The following is a 20,453-nucleotide window of genomic DNA, read 5'->3' on the forward strand; positions in this document are numbered from 1 at the left end:
AACAAACAGGAAGATTTTTCTTCAGATTACAAAATTGTTTAAAGTTTTGAGTTTTATAAATATCTCGTCACTTAAATGTTCCACATATTAACAAAACAAATTGAGTCATATTTACTTGAAATCGCCACTATGCCTTCACGATTACTAATATTCATAAGTGCATATACTAAAGATTTTGAGTAGATTCTCACTATACGTATTTTAAGTTGACAGAAATTTTTAGAGGAATGTATTTTTTTTCATAGAGTTTACTTTTGTTTTACTTCCTCCTTTTTTTGAAATGGCTGCCCAGTCGTGGACGTGGTTTATTTTGTTTCCAGCAGTTATTCACTGCTACAGTAAGTTTTTTGAAGATAAAATTTGACAATGGAAATTTATAACAAAAGATGACTTAATTAATATAGATAATTACATTTTTTTTCAAAGATATTATTCGTTTTTCAATAAAGCCCAACATATCTGACGTTTTTTCCAGCTGGGGCCAGTTTCACAAAGCTGTCTTATGATTAAGATCTGTCTTAAGACCGAAAATTATCTTAAGATTGCGCCATAGCTGTTTCACAAAACTATCATATCTTATGATAATCTTAAGGCTTATCATAATCTTAAGACAACTCGATACATGTCTTAAGTCTAAAGTGAAACTGGCGACAGTACATATTTTAGCTAAAAACCGAAGGATATTTAAAGAAAAACGGTTTTTAGTGATAGAACAATTCTTTTTGACTATATTATTATTTGCAGTTGAGGGTGAAGTTTTAAGTTACGTCGTGATCTATTTCATAGCTGCACTCAAGATAAATAGCACACGCCTCCTAACCAACTGGAATTTTCTTCTTATCCCTGATTTGCTCGTGTAACAGTCTATTTCCGTGTCAATGTTGATAATATGAGTTGACCAATCACGTGAATTGTTTATTCTGGATGCATCTGACAAAAAAGATCGTGACGTAATGCAAATCCTCACAGTTAAAAACAAACTATAATATTAGGCCAAAAAAGAACATTACCCCCCCCCCCCTTGCGAAAAATAATTTGCCAGTAAATAAACGATAGAAAACCTAAAATGTAACTACTTAATGTTTTTCCATTTTATTCATCTAAATGTATTTTTTGTTTTTGCTTTCTTCCCCTTCCAACCGAAATTGAATCCCCACCACAAAATGCTTCTTAGGGTCATGTATGTACATGTATGTAGAATTTATATATCATATATAACTTTATTCAAAATTGTTTCATTTGAATTCCATACCCCGCAAGAATATCAGAATAATTTTGTCTTTGAGCATTACAACATATAACTTTAGCAATTTTTAGAATAGCTAAAGTTATTCCAGATCCTGTGTTTGAGATACACGTAGTTTATCTTATCTTAAAGGTTACATTTATATTGTTTTAATAAACAGAATTCGAAGTATATGTATTATTATGGATTAGATAAGTCCATGGAAGTAAAAAAAAAATCTGATTTGAAAATTTACAATTCATACTGGTATTCGGTTTTAAAACTTTTCCGTTTTTAAGTGTAATTTGTTCGCCCTCCTGAATGATTTACTGTGCAACATGCCCAACCTGTGGCGAATATTATATAGGGCAGACAAATCAACTTAACGCACGAGTGAGGGTACACAAACAACATATACGGGACGAAACTGTCAGATGCACCCCTTGTTCAGAACATTTCGCCGAGTGTGGTAAAGGGAAATTTAAGATTTTTCCGTTCTACAAAATGTGGACATCGGATGAAATCGCCCGTGCTACCAAAGAGGACTACATTATAAAACAAAAACTGAATTGCAAATGACATTATATATAATTCACAAAACTTATTTTATTTCTATGCTTTTTAAATTAAACATTCTTTGACTGCATTGAAAAAGTTCATGCAACCGCTACTACAAACTACATTGTGACGTCATAATGGCTAAAATTATCACGACGTCATTAGCAACGTTTTTGACAACGTTTTGAATTTTTTTATAACTGTCTGAAGAGCCAACATGGCTGAAATCGCTAACAGTAAATATTTTATTTAATTTGGACAGCAGCATTCTATTTTTGTTTATTTAAGTATATATATATATATATATATATATATATATATATATATATATATATATATATATATATATATATATATATATATATATATATATATATATATATATTAAAATAAAATAAAAAGGCAACACTTGTTAAAACGTAAGCGCTTTCATTGTTTTCTTCAGACGTTTTAAACAATTTAAACTTGTGACGTAATAACGTTATCTGGTGGTAACGTCAAAAACAATACAATGACGTCACAATACTGAAAGAGGAAACTTTTACATGAGTTAAAAGAAAATAAGCATATTGTTTGCATACAAATGTCAGTGTTTTACAAAAATATAAAAATGTCTAAAGTGAACTATTTAGTGATGGTTTTAACAGTTTTATAAAGTATTTCTCTTTTTCTCGTCTTTGCACCACATTGTCTGTATAAAGTTGGTAAAACGGAAAAACTGAAAATTGTCCCCGGCCACAAATATCAAGATGTCCGCTTAAATTTATTTTACGGTATTCAGGTTGGTTAATGTGCTGTTTGTGTATGCGGATACGTGTACGTAGTGTGGTTCCAGTTTCCCCAATATAGAGTTGTCCACATCCTGCACATGTAATACAATAAATAACGTTTTTAGACTCGCATGTCATGTCTGCCTTTACGGTAAAGTCTTTATTCCCGAAATTAAAGGTACTTCCAGTTTTCATGTAATTGCTGGTTCCACAACAGAGATCGGAACACTTCTTCACTGAATATAAGTGTTGCTGGTGGAATGAGGATTCGCATAATATCCTTCGTAGATTCCTTGGTTGTCGTTTGCTGTTGATAAACTTATACTTTTCTAAAACTTTGGCCATTTCCTCATCGGTTTTTAGAACATTGTTTAGTTGACGAACGGTTGAAGTAATATTCTTGTTTCTCGGATTGTGAGTAGTGACCAAAGGTAATATCTTTAAATCTGAAGTTTGACTTCTGGTTGGATTTATAAGGTATTCTCTGTCCAGTTTTATTGCCTCTTTGATTCCGTCTTCAATGATACCCATAGGATAATACTGTTGAAGCGAAACGTCTTTAATTCACTTAGACGTTTATCTCTTATTTCTTTGTCACTAACTATAGTGCAGATTCGTCTTGCTAAGTTATAAGGAATTGAGCGTTTTGTATGGCTTGGATGGCAGGAACTAAAGTGAAGGTATTGATGGGTATCTGTTGGTTTGTAGTAAATATCAGTCGATAAATGCTCCTCGTGTTTCCAGCAGTATCTACACGGACAGAGAAGAAGATGGAAACCAAATATGTGGTTATCAACATTCATTGTCAATCTTGCGATGCATAGATACAATAAATATATATTCGATAAATATTTAAAAGGAAACCGTTCGGGTCTCGCCCAACTTGGTCAAAGACTCAAGTTTACTAGTAAAACCATAATGCTCTTTATTGGGTTGGGGGGGGGGGGGGGCAGCCATACATTTTCAGTTTTCAACTACCAAAACTTTCTTGACAACCAAAAACAAAGCAAAAAAAGTCATCAGATGTTTTATTGAGGGGGCACAAGCATATAGTAATTATGATTTCTATAGTATTTTATATATCGGCAAAAATATAAAATTATTGGGGGGCACAATGTAAAGAAATGTACCCTCATTAGTATTTCATATAAATAATAATTTTCTCCCTCATCAGTGTTCTTATTAAAAAAAAATCAACGATAAGACCATATAATATTCTATATACCTATGTATTGTTTTGTTTAATGATGAAAAATAAGAATTTATATATATTTTCTAAAATGTAACCTAAAGTTCCTTTTTATTTCGTTTTAATACATATATCTTTTTTTCTTGCATTATCATTTAAGCAAATGACCCATTTGATATGAATATATTCAACGATTTCTTGATAGTAAAACATAATAAATGGGAGTAATCAAAATTGAACCTGCCTTTTGATTGGTTAATTTGGATCTTGAATCTCGAAATCGAATTTCGAATCTCGAATTTCGAATCTCGTATTTCGAATCTCGAATGAGCCTTCTGGGCTTTCGTATGTATTCCATTGTTGTCATACTTCTCTTTGGGAACCGACAGTTTTACTCAGAAATAAATCTTTGGACACACGTTATTGCTTTGCAAGCCCGTTCTGGCATCATGCATAATCACTAACACTAGCTTGTATGCTACAATTTTAAAATTCAAATATGGAATTCCTTACCCTTCTTCAAATAACCCATGAAAAAATTCAAGGGAAGCAAATAATGTTTAGGGCACATGTGATGAAAACTAATTGTTGTTGACATAATCAAGGTACACATGAATCACATCGAATAATTTGGTTTTTTTTTTTTTGGTCTATAATATAATCGATATCTATGTGTCTTTTGTTTTAAAGTTCAATCGATATCAATGCCAAAGTTTCTTTTAAAAATATGAACGCAACTATTTTGAGAATTGTAAGTTAAATATACACAAACTGAAATATCCATAATTTACCAGAAAGTACGTGATCTATTTTGCCATAACTGTTAGAAACTTGATGTCGCTAGATATACTAAAAGTTATCAAATTTTAACAATCCACAGATAACATATGTGTACCAAATAAATGTACAGCAACACAGAGCTCTACAAGAGGTGCTTTAAGAGCAGATAAAGTGATCGACGGGGATAACCTTCAGTTCTTCAATAGGTGCTCACATACAGCTGAAAACGAAACAGGGCCAGCATGGGTTATGGTGGACCTTGGAAAAAAATATAGACTGAAAAACGTAACAATCTTTTATAGAAATGATGGTAAATATGTTTCTTTTCACTATGATCCTATTCAAAATGCTCTCATTTTCTGTTGCTTGAATTGACTTTTGGGCACAATATTTGTTGGTTACATTTGTATCTTTTTACATGTATTTCATTCTTAACTCGATTTGAGATGTTTAAGAAAATCAGATGTGGTAGGGCAATCTCTTGAATTTGTGATCAGGAGGCCCGTGTTTCTTTTCTCCTTCGCCTACACCAAGTCAAATCAAGATGGTCAACTATTTTGAAGGATGGGAATACATACCGATCCCGGTAAACTGACAAAAATTTAAATGTCAATGAATGGACAAAAAATTTATAAAAGGGCAATAACGCGAAAGGGGTGTAATTAGGCTGGAAAAAAACGCTTTTTAGCATGTTTTATCGTTCTGTCATCAGTGGAAAATTGTTTTTGGTAAGCTTCTATGTGCAAAATGATAACATTGCCATATACGATAGATTCCTTGGACATTCATATCCTCTATTGTTCTAAGACCCACCAATTCTATTTCATAAAAGAACAGATTTGCACAAACCAGGACGAATTTTGCTGTGATAGGATGAAAGAAATCATAGATTTTGAAGTATGTTTTATAAAAAACCTAAAATTTGTCGGAGCTATTGAAACTATTTAAAAGGCGTATTTATTCACTCATGTCTGTAAACTTACAAAATCGTCGTAGATTAAATATAATTCGTCATGGAAATGGGGGCCTCTGATGGAGTTATGTCACATCATCCTTTCACAATTTAAATAATTGTATTACATCTACTTGACTAAAAAGGAAATCTCTAGAGCAAAAATACAAAAAATATTGAAATAAAATGTGATAATTTGGCGCTTCTTCAACAAATTCCCATGCGATCTAATTGTAAAATTGGACAACTTCTGTGACGGACCCGAAAAAATCGGGATGTTTTTTTTTTAATTTATCAATAACAAAATTAATATATTAGCAAAACTTTATTAACGAAAAATTATTAAAATCCTTATGGTACAAATAATTGAAATAGGCCCCGTTAATTTATGTTATAGTAGAAAAAGATACACTAGATACATGTACTTATAATGAATTATTTCACCATGAAAACTATTGTCTATTCTTAACATATGTAATCTTGACCCACTTTAAGAATGCATACTTTGGTTTTTTATTTCCTGATAATTTATTTGGGATTTTTCAATAATTTTCCGTATATAATATGATTAACTTTACAGATGAAGTTTGAAGAATTATCGGGGGTAAAAATACATGAATTTGAGAATTCAAAGACATATTTGTAAGCATTTTCAAATGACAATCCCTGATTTTCAGAATTTTGGGATCGAAGTATCTTATGTTAAATAAAACAACATTAATTGAAATGTATACAATAATTTCAAAGAAATGTGAAAAATCAAGAGATGTTTATAATTGTGAGGTTACTGATTTTTAGAACTGTGGTTAAGGTGTAGTTTAAAATATATTCTATTCAGTGAATAGGATTGAACAGAAGGTATAAATGCCTTTGATCGTTCTAGGTACTCACTAGTTAAGTTGTCAGACAAAGAGAAATTTGTCACATTTCCTGAAAAAAAATATTTGCGATTTACTTATTTTCCGTATATGATATGGCAAACTTTAGATATGAAGTTTGATGGTTTATCGTGGGTAAAACACATTACTTTCAGAATTCAAAAACGTTTTGTAAGCATTTTCAATAAGTCATAGCCTTATTTTTTTTTAAACCTGAGAATCGGAGGATCTTTATTTAAATTTCAAAAAAATATCAACTGAAATATATACAGTATTTTTAAAGAAATGTGGAAAGTATTTTAAGAAATGTTTATAAATATTTGATTTCCGATTTTTTAAAACTGTGGTAAAGGTGTCAGACAAGGAGAAAAAATCATAGTTATGTCGCCCCGAACGAAGTCGGGGACGACATATTGATATTGTACGCATGTTTTTTTATCCAGGCTGTTTCTCGGAGATGGCTGGGACAATCTTTCTGAAACTTTCCTCAAAGGACGATCACTGGTTGTAGTTGTGCAGTGAGGTTGTTCAGTTCCAATATGTCTTCCGTTGCCATGGAAACCTGTAAAAAGCGACAAATTTTGTCCGAGAGTGTTCTCTCTGGTCCCTTTAACGTTCGTCATGAAACTTTTCTTATGTTAATGATTAGTATCTGTAGTTGTGCGCTTCGCATTTAAAATTTTCAAATAATCGATTATTGCCATGGAAACCAGGTGAAAGTTAAAATTCATTAATTTCGATTTTCTCAATAACTACGCAGGCAATGGTTTTGAAACTTTCAATGTTTATTCCTTGCAATGTGTCAAAGTGATTTCTACTTTTAAAATAATTGTAATGAGTCGCTCACAGTTGCCATAGAAACAAAACAGAAAAAAAGATTAAGATGTACACATGTGTTCTCCAAGGTCTAGGTCAAAGGGTCAAAGTTCATCGTATCCAATAAAAGTTCTTTTCACAAGGATTACATATTTGAAATACGAAAGCCCTATCATTTACCGTTCATACGTTATGGCTAAGGTACTATGTTCAAGACGACCCCCCCCCCCCCTTTTGAAGCACACGGCCAGGTAGAATACACAGATATAACATATACATCTTACAAGTAACGTTTTAAAAGTTTCATTCATAAAATACAGTTCCCGTCATGTGATATTTTGCCATCATTCATTCTCCTTCTGTTTTGTCTCTTGAATTTATAATTATTTTATTTTATCTATATAAAAAAAAAATAACGATTGTCAACTGCATTTATTATCATTTAGCCTTTTCTTGTATATCTATTACTTGTATATTATTCAATTCATTAGATAGTGCAAGTAAAAATAAAAAAAAATGGTACGCCATTTCCATAGTTTTTATTCATTCATAAATCCATGGATCCGCTCCTGCGGGTTCGCGAAGCTTTGATCACCACTGTATACAAATATTCATCTCGCCGAAAATGTTCATGATTCCGCTAAACTGAGAAAGTTTACACATGATTTATCATCTTATAACAAACATCAGCTCTCTGCAATACAGAGATGCTCGAATTCATGGTGGCATGTCTGATTCGATTTTTCGGCAGAGCCTCTCAAAATGAAAGTGAAAGAGTGAAATTTCAGAGTTCTCACTGTCGTTATAATACACAAAATTATTCGGCTGATCTTCTTCATAAATCACATTTGCCAAGCTTTTATAATAGGAAAGATACTGCCAATTAACAAGTATGAGGCTCAGTTCAGTACATCTGCCAGATTTCTTTTATGCAAGTCTGCAAATTTAGGAACTTGTAATTTTCCTGCACTACTTTCTTCTCCTACCGATTCTAAAAATAATTAGTGGGATGTACCCAATTAAGGTCTTCCGTTTCCAATGGAAAGGACTGATACGACTTGATGGTTGTTCAATTGTTAGCTTAAGGACTATTGTTCTAGTGATGATAAAAATGAAAGTCTTGTCCAGTACGGGGCGACATATGCTATTGCTTGCAATAGCAGATTTTCTAGTTTTATTTTCAGTTTTATTCACGACCTCACTCGATCTAATTCGTGTCTTTATCCAATATCATTATATTGACATGGTAAAGACTTTAAGGATGTTTTGTAAATATTTATGTTCCCCAAACGGCGTTTGGGAACATATTGTTTTTACTTTTTTTGAATTTTCTTCATTGTTCTCCTGTACTTTTTTGTCCGCGAGTGTTCTGGTAAACTACTAATCCGACCTAGGTGAAACCTTTTTAGGGTCACTAGGTATGTTATGTAGATGTGCGGAACGAAGGTCATTTTGCGCGCACGTGCGTGCGTGTGCGCACTCGTGTAACAGGTGAAATGACCAATATAATAGATATAGCCGTAATTCTTTAAATTTTTTATGGAAATGCTTAAAAACTCATAATATAAGGATATATTAGTAGTATAGACATGATGACATGGTCAAAATAGCAAGATCTCACGCGCATGCTCGTGCTCTTCTCTCCGATTGGCTGAAAATAAAAGTCTTAATATCTTTTTTGTTTTCTGACAAAATCCTTCGAAATTTTGAACATAGTCATATATTATGAAGATCTACAGCATGATATATAAGAATAATCATGAACGCATGCACATCCACGTGTGCTGCAATCTGATTTGTAAAACTTTAAATGCCTACAGCTTTCTTGGTTTTCAATAATACAGGATGAAATTTCGAATATGAATAGATATAATGAATGCCTACATTATACTAATTTCAAAAGTAAATGCAAGGACGTGCATGCACATGCGCCCGCACACAATGCATTAAACGACAGTATACTTGAGTTTTTGATGTTTATGCAGAATTAAGAACTTCTAAATGTCAAGATATGTAACATACTGAAGCATGCAGATCTTTTTACCCTTGAAACTGGGGTCAAGGTCACTAGTTACCTGAATAAAATGTTGATATTAGCTATTAACCAAAATCACCTTGACCTATTAACTTGAAATCGACCTTAACCTTTGTCCTTGACCCAAGGGTAAAAAGAAACATGAAGTACATGTACAAGTATCTAGAAACACCTTTCAGAGTTTATTACGGTTGGCATGATAAAAGTTAAACAGGTAAAGAGGTGGTTTTAATGACCTTGACCTTTCACCCAAATGTCACAATCAATCTTAAGTTCTTGAAGTAAGATACAAGATTTAACTCCAACGTTAAATAGGTTAAGAAAAGAAATCCCCCCTTCCGCAACAACCGAACAAATCAAATTAATTGCAACGTAGAAAATCGCTGTTAAACTCAAATAACATCTCGGTCCCACATAAAATTTCAGGAAAACTGCAGAAAAGAGCTCAAGGAAAGTATATCAAAATATTTGATTTGAGTTTCCAAAGTATATAGAAATTATTAATTTATACGGAAAAAATTACAAATCCTGTCATGCTTAAAATTAAAGTGCAGATGAACAAAGTTTGTATATAAGCCTTTTATAGCCTATGTATTCAGATTTCGTTAATAGCATTCAATTCTACTGATTTTAAATAATATTTTAATACCAAGCATCCTTTGTTTATTTTTCCTTTGAATTTTTTTTGATTTTTTTTCGTTTATTTTTCCATTGAATTTTTTTTTTGATTTTTTTTAATTAAGCAATCCCCATAAAGAGCAATTTTCGGTATATTAAAAATCAATATACATGTAACTTCGTAAAATAATCAGGTATTTGCGTTCTTGAAAAAATATTAATAAGAATGTGTTAAACAATATTGGTCACATTAGCTGACACGAAAGTCTTTATAAACATCTCTTGTGAATCCCAGAAAGTAGCCTNCTATGCATTGGTAAAAATGNATAGTTNTGGTCAAAAACCTTTATATATTTATTTACAACGTATATAAAATTTATTAGGCACAGGTACCGGAGTTGTCAAAATGGCCTGAGAGGAAATATAAAAAAAATTCTGAACAGAAAGGAAAATCCCTTTTCTATGTATGGAACTACTACTGAATAAATTCATTTTCATTGGTTAGCTATTGGCATGATACAGTCCCTGAAACGTTCTACTTTCCCACCCGAACGATGAACGAACGCAGAGCGAACGGTGAGTGAACGATGTGCGAACGCTGTACGCAACTTGGTGAACGGTGAACGGTGAGTGAACACAGAACGCGAACGGAGCGCGAACGCGAGCGCAAAGTGAACGGTGAACGAACGGTGAACGCAAGATGAACGATTTATTCGGAATACCTCCGATCTTTTCCTTGCATTGAAATTATTCTATTATTCTATAATTCTAATTTCTGGTGCTTTAATATTAACAATAGATAAATAAAAAAATAAATAAATAATAAAATCATTTTTTCTGTTCCTATGTTTTATTTTATAACACGATTTTAATTGCCGTAAAACATGTGTATTTACAAATGTATTACCGAACGCGTGTAGTTTGAATATAAAATTAATCTATTTATATAGTAAATATGCTTATTCTTTTAACTAATAAAATAATGTGGACTTCAGAAGATAAAACTACTACTTATAGAATGAATTAATTACATTGTACGCGGTATATACATGAACGAACTAATTATCGCTTGTATACAAACAATATAGTAAGTCGTATGTGTATTATGTACTCGTCAAATAGTGTGCCCTATTGTGATAAACCGTACAGTTTAGATGTTTAATGTTTTTTTTCTCTGATTTTCATTCTTGTTTACTGGTTACTGTGGTCAAGATACTTTGAAAATTTTGAAATACCAAAAATAAATACTTTTTTTTTTTTTTTACAAATAAACATTTCTTAAAGCTTACATAAATATTTCGTCGGCGAATGTACATGCACATGACATAGGTTTCGGGAATTTGTTTATCAGTATTTAGCTCTGGAGCTTAATTTTTGAAAATTTCTGCAAATGAAAAATTGATACATCATTTTTAGAGATTCGCAAGTACGATCGAATCAATGGAAACATGGATATAACTTGTAATTTAAGTCTTTTCATTCTGCTTTTTTTTCCAATCGTATTCCACTTTCTGCATATTATGAAATCCTATTCAATCAAATTCAACGGTCCACCTACATGTACACCTTCTGATAGAACAAACAAATCCGTTTTCTTAAGTCTGAGAATAACCTAAATAATTATTTATAATCTAAAACATTAAGAAAAGTCTTACTTGTATTTAGTTCCAGAAAAAGTCAATAAATGAATTATTGATAATTCTTTGAAATCTTAAATCAGTATTACATGTAAGCCGTATTTCGTTTAGAAAATACTACTGTTGGCACAAATTTATTCTAAAATAATATTGTTTAATGATTGTTTGGTGTTGGTTTTAAGACTGATTTTTTTGAGTAACAATACACATTTGATATTAAGTAAAATGTACTGAAAATACTAAGAATTTTATTTCGGGAGAAAAGGCACCGGGGGTGGGGGTGGGGCTTAATTATACTTAAATGGTAAACATATATTTGGGTACGGTGAAGGAAGGAATTTTCCATCTCTAATAAAAGATTATTTTAAAAAGTTGGTGCTTTCTAAAATTTAAAACCACATTATCAATTTAATTAGCTCTAAATATATTTAATTAACTGAACATTTGCAGTACTGTTCATAATTCTAAGACCTACGTGTAGTTTGAAACACATGTTACTGTAGGAATATTTTTTTTGTGTATTTATGTCTTGTAAAAGACTTGCATTAATCATTATACATCCATTGGTGATTTGTCGTCTTTAACATTACAACAAATTCTTGCCGTGCGTAAAGCATTTGTACATTGTCTTTTTTTTAAATTTAATATTTTAGCATCGTTCTACATACATGTGCAGTAGGTACTCAATGTATTATTTTCCAGGGAAATTTCATGAATAAAGTAACAGCTGAGTTATGACAATAAAAATATAAATACCATAGATAATTTTTGCAATGAAATAATTATTCTTCAAACACGATATCTAAGTTATTTAATTAAAAAACGTGTAATCCTTACCATCAAAAAGATAAGTCTTTCACTTCGGATTTCCGAATGACAATAAAGACTGAACGATAAGTGAACGGTGAACGCAAGGTGAACGCAAAGTAAACGGAACGAACAGCGAACAGTGAACGTTTTGTGAACAGTGAACGCGAGCGCATGGTGAACGGTGAACGCAATACTGTGAACGGAGAGCGAACAGTGAACGCACGCTGAACGAAAGGTGAACGAACGCTGAACGAACGGTGAACGATCGGTGAGCGAAAGGAAAAATGGGAAAGTAGAACGTTTCAGGGACTGTACCCTTAGTCGACTTTAATAACCCTGCCTTGTCGTCGGAATAAAACCAACTTGGAGCCCGAGGTTAAAATAAGTAGAGAAATAAAATGTGAATCAATATATTAAAAAATGACAAATGCTTGAAAAAATGGTAACTTTATATAACATGTATTTTTTTTCTTTGATTCGCGGGATAGAAAGATATGTTACTCGCTTAACCAACATGCCATAATCATCTTGCATATAGTATGTACATGTACGTGTGCGCGCATGCAAAACGTTAAACGATATATACGAGGATTGTCCCATAAAATCGTGGACAAAGCGTTTTTCTCAAAAAATAATAGACGTATTAAGCTGAAATTTTCATTGAATGTTTATTTTATCATATTTAAGTTAATTATAATGTTTTTGATAAAATATACGCAAAAATATAGATTTTATAATGCTTGAATGTGCACAGGGTAAGGCCCTACGGCGCACAGTCAAAATAACGAAGGTTTTATAAGAGAATACAGGAGTATTGATTTGAAACAAAAGATTTAAATAGATAAGATTAGGGTAATAATAATCCTTATTCAATTCAAAAAATTTATTTTGTTGTCTTCTTCAAATTTTCAATGCATTTTGTCAATTTTTGACATTTTCCTAGCTTTTGAAATGGGAAAGTGGTAAACACAACACACAAAAAATGGTGACGTTTGGTGACTTTACGGCGCACCGGATATCAGTTCACTATAGGATTTAGATGGAGTAATAACGCCGTATAAAACTTTAAAAGAATACAGAAAAAAAAATCCCAAAAAATTGCCAAATTTTTGGTATATAAATGAAATGGGAGTTTTCTGAGTAAAGTCTTTCTTAATCGAGTCCCGAGGTAGTACAAGACATACAGACAAACTACAATTGTAATAGCTAAAGACGCTGTCAATGTTGACCGCATCAATATAAGATTGTCTATTAGTTGAGTGATATTGGAATATTGTTAAGTGGGACTTATCCAACTTTATTTTTAGTTGCAAAGATGAAACTTGAGGTACCTGACGCTGTTTTAGGCACTTTGACGTTATCATCCGTTACAATACATAATATTAAATCTCACAATTCGTTTATTTATGCATATATCTATTTGAAATTTGCTATATTTATTAAGAAAATATGTACTAAGAAGTAGTGAAAATTTCAGAACGGAGTAATGATTATTATTCATGCGAGACAACTTTTCCACGATTTTACGGGACAACCCTCGTAGCTGATATCATTGTAACTTTTATTATCCTAAATGAAATCCTTGGATACTTAGCATATTAATAAAAGGTCTTAGAGGAATAAGGCACGAAAAGGGACATGGGGAGCGTTTTGGGAACATCTGTAACGGACCCCGTTACAATTAGCACTAGTTTTTTTTGCATTTTCAATTTATTGGACATTATTTTTATACTTATCAAACTGTTCTCAAAAGTCTTTTTCTGTTTAATTACATTTTCATCATTGTATAGAAAAATATACAATTATGATTGGAAATATAAATACATGAAAGTAATATTTTACAATGTATTGTCATTATTTAGGAACCGATGAAAAGGACTGGAAACCCTACCGGTTTAGGAAATATAGCCTAGAAGTATTCAATGCATCTGATACTCAAGACTGGACACAATGTCACAAAGATAACACGCCAGATGAAACAGTACCTCCAAGCATACAGAATATTTCTTGTGAAATGACAGCAAGATTTATCAGAATTATAACAACGTACGATGCTCCTGAAAATCATGAACATGGAATTGCAGGTGCTATCCTTGAAATATGTGAAATAAAAATTTATGGTAAGAAAACATTATCTACAAAATATTTTGCTTGTTCACGTACATTGTAAAGACGAACAAGAAAGGATATTGGTAATTTGAAAGGATTTTTGTTGCGTTATATTAAGCGCACATTTTCAACAAGTTGAAAAATTTACAAATAGTGCTATACTCTTACATCCCTAAGTTTGTAAACTAGGACTTCTATTTTTACTATCTCTTTTTTTTAAAATTATATCAATATTCACCAGAAAAACAAAGTTATAAAGTGCCTTATTTGTTAAAAAACTAGTACAGAAAAAATATCTGCAGAACTGTAGCCTTGTGATCTTATATATTAGTTTTTGTCCATAACGCTACAGATCTCGTAATGCCAAATTATGTAATTTACGGCGCAAGATTTCTTGTACACTAAGTGTTAAAAATCGTAGGAGGCAATGTCAAATCATAGCTAGAATGGATGTATCTTTCTTGTTTTATTCAGTTTATTTTACGAGATAATGCATTTTATTTTAAAGGATGTGAAATCGGTTATTATGGCCCAGACTGTACGTCATGTAAAAATTGTGAAAACTGCGATATTGTAGCCGATTGTGGTAAGTAGATCTTAAAAGTACAGTACAATGAACTGAATCTCGGAACTTAAGACTTACTGTACCTTTTTGATCTTCATTTTCAAACAGTTTGCAATTGAATTTTGTATCACAACTCGTTAAAACATAAAAATGACGCTATTTTTATTATATTTTAAAGGTCATATGTCAAGATTAAACAATTTTTTTCTTGAAATCGTTGATAGTTTTGCAATAAAATTCTATATCACAAGTCTCCATAGCCTCAAAAAGGATATTAGTTTCGATGTAAAATGTTCAAGGTAGAGGTCAGAAACATTGATTACACAGTAGATGTACAAAGTTGTCAGATAAAATTTTTAATTACCGGTGTTTGCAGTGAAACTTTTTGATTAACTTCTACTGTGTTTTCGATCAAAATCTAAAAGGTCAAGATTGCCTCTTTTAATTGTTTTCCCCAGGCTTTTCACCCTCTAGTCTGATAAGATCATTTATAACTTACCAATTAGATAATGTTTATGCAATAATTCTGTTTATATAGAGGCTTAAAACTTCAAATGGAGTTAACATTGTTGATATAGATTAAATGTTGAAATAAATCAATTGGTAAGAACATGCAGTCTTCATCACTGAAAAATAACGAATAGGCTGATCAAGACTTGTATCTCAGATCTTTTGGTTTTGTCTCGAATTCCTCTTGTCGAAAATGACCTCAGTACAAGGGATAAATGCCAAACGTTGAACTTCACACAGAATGAGGCTCTACTGTTTATTTGCAGACTTTATTCTTTTTTAATTTCTATTTCTAATACTCCGTTATTACTACTTTTTGGACAAAGCTTCCAGACATAAAACATAAAGATAGAAATTAGAGAGATAACTATTCAAGGCAGGAAAAGGATATTAAAATATTTATTTTATTCATGTATTTTACAGTTTGCATTGTTAATAAACAAAATCATACGTTTATTGACCTGGTCCGAGGGCAGCATGCCTTTAATTTGTCGGACCCAAAAGCCAAACTTTTTGCCTGAGGCCGTTAGGTAAAAAAAAAAACGCGTATAGCCCGAGGGCACAATCAATAAATGTTTCGTTATACCTTTTACTTTTTATTTTGATATATATTTACATGTGATGTTAATTCACCCGCACTGCAGTTCCAAGGAACTCAAAGTTGCAAATAAGATCTAGTTGACCCCTCTAGCCCTGTGACGTAAACGATCAAACGTCTCAACGATAGGTCCAATATCTCATCCTGTAGTCGAACATGGATTTTTTTTACGGCTGTTCATTAAAACATTGGAAATGTTAGACTCCTTTTAGTTTTTATTAATGATAGAGGAAACAATTTTTAAACGTATTCCAAATTTTTATATAGAATGTCCAAAAGGATTCTACGGAAGAAATTGTAGTCAATCGTGTGGACATTGTGCAAACGATGTAACGTGTGACAAGGTGACAGGTGCCTGTCTCTCCGGATACTGTGAACCAGGATGGAGGAATGATAAAAGATGTGATCTAGGTATACATTTAAAGATATTACGTCATGAGAATTTTAGGAAAATTGAAACGGAATTCTGATCTCGTCATTTACATTTCCTTCTTTCTGCTTTTTTGGTTCTGTTTAGGAATTATTTTGTTGCTGGTCTTGCAATTTGTTGATCAGGTTGTTAAGAATTATTTTTAAAATCAACTTCTCTTGATACAGAGCGCTTGGTAAAGACCGCTTACTTTTCAATCTTGTTTCGGGTGAAAATACAAATGCTTCAGAAAAATAGCACACTATGACATATATAGAAACATTTTTAGTCAAAATCTTGATTTCTTCACATTGTTTACTACGTAAAGCTTTATTATCGATGTTTTCCTGGACAAACTATCATGAGTATAAGAATAACGGAAGCAATGCAGCAAAATTCATTCTGTCACGCAAAATCTGAAAAGAGAATGAAATATTTAGACTTTTATTTTCATTTTGCTCTGTGAAAGGAACTATTTCAATATTGTGAATGTCAGAAAGGGTTTAAGTGAAGAAATAACTTGCCGTCTTGCTTCTGCACACTGTTAAAAAAAATACATTGCAAAAACGTAACAGTTACATGTATACAGCAAATCAGATTTGAAGAATTCACATGGGATGCAATCATTATAAAAAAATATAATTCAACTTTTTTTTAAAGGGGTTGGGGTTAAAATGTGCTTCTTTTTTTAGATATCTTTGATGCTGGAATCTTTTGATTGTATTGTTTGTTTAATTGTAGCCGAAACTTTGCATGGGAATTTTGTTTCAATAAAGTGAGCGGAACGGATCTTGTACTAGAGAATGCGTACAAGAGTTAATAAATCAGCAATGCAATAACATAATTATTAAAATTATAATTTATGTAAAAATCACAAAGTCAGTATTCTTTGAATTCATAAAATAATTACAATGTTTAGATTTCTCAATATTATACTTCTCAACTTTGTATTTTTTTATAAATCTAGTCATTGTAGGACGTTCTTGCACTTTATTTCTACACAGAGAAACATCTTCCTCTGCAAAATATGTCAGAACTATTTACTTTTACATTGACCGGACTTTCCAAATTCTACTGCTAATGCTCCATTGGTTCTAAATTTGGGACAAAATTCCCTACGGTATAACGGAGGATAAGAATAATGGGCTGATGTATAAAAATATTTGTTCATTGAAGGCAAAAAAAAAGACATGAGATATTTTATTTATTCATGTTTTTTTCAGTTTGCATTATAGCTAAACAATAAGATAATTTGTAGAATGTCCTGAAAAATTCTACGGAAGAAATTGTAGAGAATCATGTGGACATTGTGCAAACAACGCAGTATGTGACAAGGTGACAGGTGACTGTCCCTCCGAATACTGTGAACCAGGATGGAGGAATACACATAATAGAAAATGTGATCAAGGTGAACATTTAAAGATATTACGCACTGGGGAGATTAAGAGATTCTGATCCAGTCCTTAACACCATACTTCTTTCTGTTTTAAGTCTTGTGATTAGCATTTTTTTGTTACTGGTCGTGCAATTTGTTCTCCAAATTGTTAAGTATTATTTTAAAATTATCTTCTTCTAATGCAGAGCTCTTGGTATAGGTCTAGGATGAAAATACAAGTGCCATGGCAAAATAACACTATGACGTATATACAAACGTTCTTCATTCAGACAATATCATGAATTTTTCAAATTGTCTATTACGTATAGCACATTATTGATTTTTAGCTCACCTGAGCCTAAGGCTCAAGTGAGCTTTTCTGATCACATTTTGTCCGTCATCCGTTCGTCTGTCTAGCTGTCTGTCCGTCCGTCCGTCTGTAAACTTTTCACATTTTCAACTTCCTCTCAAGAACCAATAGGCCAATTTTAACCAAACTCGATACAAAGCATTCTTGGGTGAAGGGGAATTCAAAATGTTAAAATGAAGGGCCAAGTCCCCCTGCAAGGGGAGATAATCAAGAAAAGACAGAAATAGGGTGGGACTACTAAAAAATCTTTTTCTCAGGAACTACTGTTCCAGAAAATCTTAAACTTATAAGGAAACATCCTTGGGTATTGTAAATTTTGAATTGTTAAAATCATGACCCCCAGGGTTAGGGCGGGGCCACAATAGGGAGTCCAAATTATACATAAAAAATATATAAAACAAATCTATAAAAATCTTCTCAAAAACCACTGGGTCAGGGAAGCTGAAGTTTATATGGAAACATCCTTGCCTAGTGTAGATATTGAATTGTTAAAACCATGACCCCCGGGGGTAGGGCGGAGCCACAATAGGGAATCCAAGTTTTACATAGAGATATATAGAACAAATCTTTAAAAATCTTCTTCTCAAGAACCACTGGGCCTGGAAATGTGAAACTTATGTGGTAGCATCCTTGGGTAGTTTAGATATTAAATTCTTAAAATCATTACCCCCGGGGTAGGGCGGGGCCACAATAGGGAATCCAAGTTTTACAAAGAAATATATAGAACAAAACTTTAAAAATCTTCTTCTTAAGAACCACTGGGCCTGAAAAGCTGAAACTTTTGTGGAAGCATTCTTGGGTAGAGTAGATATTAAATTGTTAATATCATGACCCCCCGGGTAGGGCATGGCTACAATAGGGAATGCAACTTTTACATAGAAATATATAGAACAAATCTTTAAAAATCTTCTTCTCGAGATTCACTAGGCCAGGAAAGCTGAAACTTATCCTGGGATAGTGTAGATTCTAAAGTTTTAAAATCAGAAAAGGGAAAAGAACTGCATCAACCAAGTTACTCAGGTGAGCGATATAGCCCATGGGCCTCTTTTTCTTGGACACATTATCATAGGAATAACAGAAACAATAAAACGAAATTAAATTATGCATGACAAACATGAAAAGAGTTTAATGTATTCAGACATTTTTTTTTTCATTTTTGTACTGTGAAAGAAACAAATTGAATATGTATGAAGATCAGAAACGTTTCTACTGAAGAAATACTCTGTTGTCTATCCGGCTTTACAGTTTTAAGAATATTGTGACAACGTGATTGGGTATTCTATGAATCAGATGCCTGAGATGCGATTAATGTATTTCATTAAATGTTTTTGGTTAAATCATTCAAATTTAAAATAGAAGTTTTGGTCTCAGAATGTGATTTTAATACCTTAGGATTGTATTGTCCGTTAAAATGAATAGGGAACTGTGGGACCTTTTTCTAGAGAATACGCAAATGAATGGATAATTATAAATCTACATTGCAATCAGAGAAATATTTAATTTATAAATGATATCATCCAAATAAATACACAACCAAACAAAAAATTGTGACATGTGTATTAATAAATAACATAATTAATCTACACTTTCAGAGCACTTAAAATCCTATTTTCTCGAGTCGAGATTATTTTCATAAACATATGTTATTTAGATATTTCTTCTACCAATTTTATTACATATTTATTACAGTTTGCCAGAGAGGTTTTTATGGTAACAACTGTGAAACACAATGTAATGCAAATTGCACTGATGATAATTGTGATCCTACAACTCGGAAATGCAGAAGGGGTTGCAAAAATGGATTTCATGGCACAATGTGCAATTTAACTTGCAGTGCAAATTGTGTTAATAACTTATGCATACAAGAAAACGCAAATTGTAACCTTGGATGTAATGAGGGATTCCACGGGTTATTCTGCAATTTAGTTTGCAATTCCAATTGTAAAACTTGTGACCAAAGAAGTGGAAATTGTATGCAATGCAAGAGAGGACAATATGGCATCACATGCAACTTAAATTGCAGTGTAGGTTGCAAATCTAATCAATGTGATAGTAATGGAAATTGCATTGACGGATGCAGGGATGGATTTTATGGGAGCCAATGTCGAGAAAAATGTGGAAGAGGTTGTTTATCTCCTTGTCGGAATGATGGTTTTTGTCCTTGTTCATCAACTGGGTGGGAATATTTTTATTGCAAAAGTATGTATTATAAAGATCATCTTGTGCTTTATGTAATTACTACTTGACAA

At 32.2% G+C, this 20,453-nt stretch overlaps 1 protein-coding gene across 1 annotated transcript; it reads left to right on the forward strand.

Annotated features, from left to right (window-relative positions):
• Positions 1 to 254: 254 nt before the first annotated feature.
• On the forward strand, positions 255 to 16,461 carry LOC134238077 (multiple epidermal growth factor-like domains protein 6; the record flags this gene model as incomplete). The annotated part of the gene is made up of 5 exons (XM_062720204.1): positions 255 to 338; positions 4,623 to 4,832; positions 14,131 to 14,388; positions 14,886 to 14,963; positions 16,318 to 16,461. Coding segments are annotated over exons 1-5 (748 nt in total), but the record flags the coding sequence as incomplete, so codon positions are not given.
• Between the last annotated feature and the right edge of the window lie 3,992 nt (positions 16,462 to 20,453).

The sequence above is a fragment of the Saccostrea cucullata genome, unplaced genomic scaffold, assembly GCF_032062105.1.
Source record: "Saccostrea cucullata isolate Sc308-1 unplaced genomic scaffold, CSIRO_AGI_Scuc_v1 ctg9735, whole genome shotgun sequence".
Classification (NCBI taxonomy): domain Eukaryota; kingdom Metazoa; phylum Mollusca; class Bivalvia; order Ostreida; family Ostreidae; genus Saccostrea; species Saccostrea cuccullata.